Here is a 7481-nt window from a genome sequence, read left to right as displayed (position 1 = left end):
CGTTAAAGGGCGGTACAAACCCGTGTGCCGACACTTTTGGAAAAGAACAGTAGCTGGATTTCAACATCAGTTGCAAAAGAAAAGTTTCTTTTTATGCAACACGCAGGATTTCGTTGTTTAAATATCCCTTCCAGGCATGTGTTGATTCATAAAAAAATACATTTTAAATAAGAACTTGTCTGATGTGTTTGTTTCCACAAAAGAGTTTGATTTGATTGATTTACCTTTTAAAACATTTTTAGTTTTAATAAGCTTACAACTAGGCTACTCCTTGTTCCTCATTAAATCCAGAATGTATCAATATGCAAATATTTTTCATTTCAAACGTTTGCTGGACAGGATCGTTTTCCAAACTAGATGTGATGTCACAAAGTCATGCTCATAAGTAGGGTACAAGTCTTAAACTAAGATTTACAGTGAGCACAGAGAAACTTCTAGTGTCAAACTCTGTATCCTACATCATTCTGCACAGTGAAGCTCAAACATCCAAGTGAAGAAACAATAAGCAAAACATATTTTGAGCAGAGGTGGGGACTTTAAATAGCAGTAACTTTTAATTAGGCCAGAGTTACATTTATACAGTTACATGTATACAGAGACAAACACAGATAATGTAAACTGTACATAACATTACAGTGTTATCTATTGGACAATATTTTCAGTATGTATATCACAAATGTTGCAACATTTGAAGGAAAACAAAAGATTTAGGCTTGTAATCTTCACGGGAATTGATACCAACTGTATGCTTTTTAGTCACCCAACTAAAATTAATCATTCATCACAGGGAGTTCACATTCATCTCATTAGCACCTCTAGATCAGGTATAGTCAATTTCTTGCTTGAGATGCTTGTTGAAAGGAGACTTACTTCCATAAACATCTTTATTCTTGCTGTTGCATAAAAGTATAGCTGCCATATCACAGTACTAGTTAATCTATTTTAAAGAAAATAAATATATATATATTTTTTAACACAGCTCCATATCAGAACATCTGCAGTAAATGTTACGAAAACATTTCCATGTTTAAGCCTTCTTCATTCTCTCACAGAAGGCGACATGAAAAGGTGTTGTGTAGTTTGCTGTACAAATATTTCAGTGAGGAAGAAATAATCTCATTGGTTTAGTTAATACATCACAATCGTTGGAGCCAAAGAACCTTCAGTTACCTTGACAGGTAAGCTCAAGTGGATAAAGAAAATAATTTCTCATTCACTTATCTATGACTGATATTTGATCTGTGGGTTTGATCAACAGTTCAGACTCCACGTGCACCGAGGTTCAACTCAACCAATGAAACATCTGCCTCTGAATTCTGAAAACTCCACTCTGCAGGTATTTTCACCATCAGTCTGTATCCTGCAGCTTCTTTCAGTCACTCTTCTTCACTTCTGCTGTTCCCTGCTCCATCACATTGTCCTCAGCTTCCTCTTTATGGGTTACGTGGTCGTTTGTTTTGTCGGAAACTGTCCCCAGCACCTTAGCGCTGTGTTCCTGCGCCTTAGCTCGCAGCGCAGCAATACTGTTCTCCCTCATTTCCTCTTTAGAAATGGATGCGTTAGTAGTGTCTTTCATCCGTGTCTGTTCCTGCATCACTTTGTCCACTGGTTTCTCCTGTGTTGTTGTTGGTGGTGGTGGTGGTGTGAGGCTGCAGGGTTTTCCAGGGGAGGTGTGTGTGGTATCAACTGACTTCTTGTGCATACCTGAATGGAGAGGACATTCATTTCAGTTAAGGTTTGCGGAGGAGGGCTAGATAACTTGTTTTAGTGTTTCCTGGTGTAGTTTAATAAATTGACACCAATTTAAAAATGACAAATTGCATAGTCTTTTCCTCACAATCACTGCATTTTGTATGTACTGAGGTGTCTGACATTGAAAGAGAATGGTGATAGATTAGTGGATAGAACTTATTATTCAATTAGAGCCACCTAATTGATTAACTAATCAATTGACATGAGGCGAGAGAGGCCATTTGGTCTAATCTGTCCTGATTAAGTAGGATTATCACTGTATTGACATGCTGACACTTTTATTGGCTCCTAACATGAGCCAGGCTTAGCTCACACTTCCTGTTAGAATACATCTTTATCCCTATTTTCAAACACTAAGACACAACCTAATATAGCAGGGTTTCTTTGGACCTACAGCTAAAGTTTTTAATTTGGGACTAAAATATGGGCCAAGAGTGACTATGTATAGAATTAACAACAAATCAAACACATTTTATGTATATCAGACATAAAGGTCTGGATGAGGCAGCTTTTAAAAGTACCCCACCATGTGGGCTTTGTCAGCCAATTTTGCAAAGTGTATTTTCACTGAATGAGCCTCAATATTGGCTCAAGATCAATAAAAGACATTTTTTTACAGCACTTTGACTTGTCATGGTAGAAAAAGCACAGGTGTTATCACATTAACAATCTTATAATCAAGTTTCCCAGTAAGCCCTGGCAGTGTGACAGTGAGCATGAATAATACTAGGACCCTGAAACAGCTAAATGGAATTCAGCCATCAGTCCTTTCACTATTTACATTAACGTTTATTAATGTAAGAAATAGAAAACTAACTGGCCAATGGCCAACTAAAATGCACCCCGATGACATACGTACACATAACAAATCATATTTACCTAATAACCACGGAGCGTAGGAGTCTGTGACGCCCTCCTTGGCTGACTTGAGGATGGACTCGGGCAGGGGGATGGAGTGACGGACCATAGCTCCGTAGAGGCCGTACTCTGCCATCACGCTGCTGCGACCCCAACACTTCTCCCTTTTCCTCCACTTGGCCCTGCGGTTCTGAAACCACACCTGAGAAATGGGAGTCAGATAAAAGATTAGATTAAGTTTACTTGAACTTTGCAAACTACTGTAATGCATGCAATTTTATTCTCTGTATTCTTGGCCAATAATCTATTATCTCATTATCTATCCATGAACATTTACGATCGTGACTGGCCCAAAACATGACTTAACGTCCCCCTCCACTCAATAATAAAATGTTTTGTTTATCGTTTTGTATCAAGTTTGACAATAAGACTCACATACATTCATATTCATCCGCTGAAGGGAGAAAGTTGCGATCACCTTCTCTAAATGTCAGTTTACAATGTGTTTGTACCAGGATGAAAACCTCCAGTGCACACACACTGAAAATGTACTCTTCAGTAAAGTATCATCTTGTGTTTAAGGAGTTCACTGAACAATATTTAAATATTCATAGATAGATTCTGGAGTTTTCAATGAGGGAGGAGGAGATGTAATTTCATGATATTTTTTTTAACACAGTAGTTTAACTTTTTTGTGGAAAACTGTATCCGAAAAATTATGATTTTAAAAACTGATTATTTTCACGTCTTAAAAACTGCTGTATCAAAGCAGGAATCTTTCATTTAATGTACCAGGGGATAAATATCAGTGAGACAATGACATCTGCTGGAGGCTTTTAACAAAAAGAGCTCATTAGGCTCGGGTCAAATTTGATTGTGCTTGCGCAGATACCTGAAAAGTCCATTATAGACAGAAATGCAAATGTGCTGCAAAATAGGTTTAGAACACAAGTCCTGAAATTCAGGGTTTAATATTTAATATTATTTCCTCATTGCTTAATTTAAAGAATATGTTGTCTTCTGTCTGTGTGTCCTTCCAGCTCCTCAAGTGCCTGAATTGATTTCCGTGAAACCGGACCACGCAATAGCCTCAGCAAGCTTGTGAATATGAATGAGGAAAACAGGAAAAAAAACAAGCATGCTAAAATGGCCAAGGAGGCAGGATGAGATTGTGTGTGTGTGTGTGTGTGTGTGTGTGTGTTTCGCAGACCTGGAATTAAAAACGATCAAAGCCGAGCCTGGAAAGCTATTCAGGTAGATCTGATGATAACCTCCATCTCATAAAAAGATGGGCCTCAGATGAGCAATCATGCTTTCTGACAGCAACGGTGTGAGTGTGCATGGCAGTGTGTGTGCGTGTGTCTTCACTTGTGTGTGTGAAATGCTTCCTGAGAGAGGTGACCCCGGGGGCGAAGAGGCTGATTGAAAAATAAGTTAATTTCCAGGGCCGATCGATGGGAGACAGGCGCTCAAATATCTCGGGAAATTAAAATGCTCATAGCAGCCAGGCAGAGCCCTCTGCTCAGCCGCTGACCTGTGCTAATTCATTTCTATGTAGTTATCATTTCATCTCAGGGCTGCGGCCCTTCTCTCGCAGGGAGAGAGGTGCTAAGTTCTCCTCAATTAACTAATTACACTGAGAGGCTGAATTGGCTGCTAATGTGAAAGCAGAAGGCATTGTGAGGATGAGGATGATGGAGTAGCTGACTCGGGGCTCTACCTGAATTTTTCCTTCGCTTTCTTCATCACTTTGTAACCTGAATCTGTGGCAAGCACCATGAGTGCAAGAAATTTTAACTTTGAGTTAAAAGAAGCTATCATTGCAGGAAATATCTGGATAATTTAACTGAATAAAAGACTTTATTTTGTATTCTTTTTCAAGGGTTTGTTTGTCGTATCGCACCCCTTAAAGCAAGATGATTAAAGCATATTCAGGTTTTGGAATTTAAGATAACAACCCACACATTTCTGACTACTGCCCAGGCATCAATACACACCAACACACCTGTATTCTGTCTTCTGGTAGCTCAGTCTTCATGGAGAGCATTTCTCTGGCGTAAACATCTGGATAGTGGGCTTCATTGAAAGCTTTCTCCAGCTCCTCCAGCTGATAGGAAGTGAAAATGGTTCTGCAGACAAAACAAAAAAAATGGAAATATGAGAATACATTTATACATTTGGATTCCTTCATAAATTCACAATTTCATATTCATTCAATTTTGTTCAATCTAAAATCCGTCTAAGACTGAAATGGAAAAAATGGAAGAAAAAAAAATCAAGATCTTACAAAATGAGAAACGGTCAGTTTTATTTTATTTGAACTCTTTTAGAATTAGCAAGTAAGAAATAGGAACAACAGAGGACAATTGCAATTCATTTTCTTAATTTACCAAAGGCATAGAGTCAAATCGTAAGAAAAATCATAAATACACCATGGGATTCCCCCCAAAAACAAAAACAAAAAACAAAAACAAACAGCTATTCCTACCGAAACATCTAGCAACTATGTATTTTCTTCTTTTTTTTAAGACAGCAGAGGGTTGATTTTATGAAGGTTTTTTGTAAAATTTAGGCCAATACCATATTACATTTAGGCTAATGCAATTTTATGAGCATCAGACACACAAAATGTTTTACAGGATTTAATCACTGATGACAAGTAGTCTAGATTGATATTACTATTTAAAAGGCCTAAAATTAGTATATGCCCGACCGGAACATCAGTCTAAGTGAAATAAATTAGTTCGATTATCTTTTTTATTTTTTTATTTTACCTGTGTCGTCTTTTCTTTCGTTTCTTGCTCTGACTCATTGATGATTTAGAGAACTTTTGATCACCGGAGGAGAGACTCATGTCATCAGAATCTGTAAGGAAACAACAGCAATTATAATAATGATAATAATAACAACAAATAATAATAATAATAATATTATTAATAATAATAACAAATACTAATAATAATAACTACTGCATTGGATAATGCATGAAAGATGCAGACAATATTGCTAGTCTTTAAAAAAAATCCCAAATGATAGAAAATAGGCCTAATGTAGCCTACCTCTTAAAAAAAGACTAAATTAAACGAATTCGTTTTAGCAAGGTCTCTACACATCTTTTTCAATAGGCCCATTTAGAAAACAAATGCATTCTTTTTTTTCTCAGTGGAAATTTACTTCCAATGTCTCTCCATCATTATCACTCGATCACAGGGCGCGAAGACTTTAAGATGTCTGCTATCCTCAATTTTAGCTCGTTCACAATAAATGCATGAGACACAAGCGTGTGCTGTTTTTAAAAACCTGCAACGACTATTCTAATCATTGCATCAGAAACACAGTAGGCCTATGCGTTATAGAGTTTACAGGACTTTAATGTCAAACACTCACCAGAGCTGGCGGAGTGCTGCGCCTCCCTCTGTGGGTCCATGTGCGCCGCTCTGTGCAGCGGATGCAGGTGCACATTCTGCGCCTCTGCCAGCACCTCCAGAAAAGCAGGCTGGCTATAAAACGAGTGTATTCCCTCTGGTCCCAGCAAACCCACACCGACCCCGAGACCGCCGTGTCCGAGGGCCGACCTGGCGGCCAGGACGTGCGCACTGTGCGGCAGAGCCTCCAGCGGCCGCCTCGGGGCCGCCGGCGGCTCCTTGTTGAGGCCGAGCAGCTCCTGGATCCCAAAGCCGGTGCGCCGGTGCACCGTGGGAGCCATCTTCCAGACTGGCTGCTGGGATCCCCCGTGGTTCAAGCTGGTTTGTGAGGCTGATTTCTGTCTATTCACAGTGTCTGAGAGCACAACTCCCTCCTTCCCTGTCATGGCGATGAGATTTCACTTTTTGTCTTCCACTCCCTCAAAATAAAAGCCAGTCCCTGATGCAATCAGCTCTGTGATTCTCCTTCATCTCTCTGCCCTCCTCTCTGCTGCGCTTTTTATCCAACAGGCAACAGGCGGCAGCCAATCACAAGAGGGGGGAGACTCCACACTGAAGTTTGCATGAGCCCCATGAATCTTTACAATTTCTGGCATTTAGGCTAAATGTGACAAAATATCTGTCCTATTTGATTTTTTGACAAGAAATTGCTCGGTAGGTGGATTGTCTGACAAATACAAAGTGGAATCATCTCCTCCAGCTGGTGACCGCAGAACAATGAATAAGCCCATTTTCCTGAAAGCATGCTTTTGTTTTCTACAGAAGAAGCCTAATCTTCAGTTTGATACCATAATGTCAGTTCAGCGCATACAAATAGCCTACATCGGAAACAATAAGAGCTTAGCCTATAGGCTGTTTTCTTGTTGACTTGGTGAGTGTTTTGGTCCTGACTAACAAAAGAGAGAGGAAGTGAGTGTTTAAAAGTTATGTAGCCTATGAAAATTATGCCTAGGCTACATACAAATCATCAGCGAAATCCCTCATGTCGAGGAAAATCAGCTTCATTTGCAGCACGTAGCCTATGTCAAACAGTGGCGTCACTGTTGAAATGTAGGCTACTGACGAACCAGCTTTGGACCAAATATGCCTACCGAAAACCGAAAAATATATAATTCATAAATATTTTGACTAGCCATCTGTTGCTTTGCTAGATGAAACACATTTTTAATCCTATATACCTAATGAATTATTTCAACCTATATAATTACAATGATGTAGTTAGAATGTAGGCTACGTTGTACTTCATAATGTTAAATAAGAATAAACAAGAGTAGGCCTAGCCTAGTCTCATTTTTAATTTCTGACATACAAAATTACGTTTGATAGCCTACCATTCACCCAAATAAATCTGTTATGACACATGACAATAAAATGTATCATTTAAAAGATGAGCAATCGGATTACCTTAGTGCAGTTCAGTAACTGCAATCGATCTTTATAAGTCAG

The 7481-nt window shown here is 39.0% G+C and overlaps 1 protein-coding gene across 1 annotated transcript; it reads right to left on the bottom strand.

Annotated features, from left to right (window-relative positions):
- Window positions 1–528: 528 nt before the first annotated feature.
- Window positions 529–6524, bottom strand: LOC120547336 (visual system homeobox 2-like). Its single transcript, XM_039782905.1, has 5 exons — window positions 5998–6524; window positions 5385–5475; window positions 4616–4739; window positions 2632–2812; window positions 529–1704 (listed from the first exon to the last, which is right to left on the bottom strand). Exons 1-5 carry the CDS (start codon window positions 6419–6421, stop codon window positions 1373–1375), a joined length of 1152 nt encoding a protein of 383 aa, XP_039638839.1. The 5' UTR covers window positions 6422–6524; the 3' UTR covers window positions 529–1372.
- Window positions 6525–7481: the final 957 nt, after the last annotated feature.

The sequence above is a fragment of the Perca fluviatilis genome, chromosome 18, assembly GCF_010015445.1.
Source record: "Perca fluviatilis chromosome 18, GENO_Pfluv_1.0, whole genome shotgun sequence".
Classification (NCBI taxonomy): domain Eukaryota; kingdom Metazoa; phylum Chordata; class Actinopteri; order Perciformes; family Percidae; genus Perca; species Perca fluviatilis.
The sequence above is the reverse complement of the archived record's forward strand: the minus strand, read 5'-3'. Positions and strand labels throughout refer to the sequence as shown.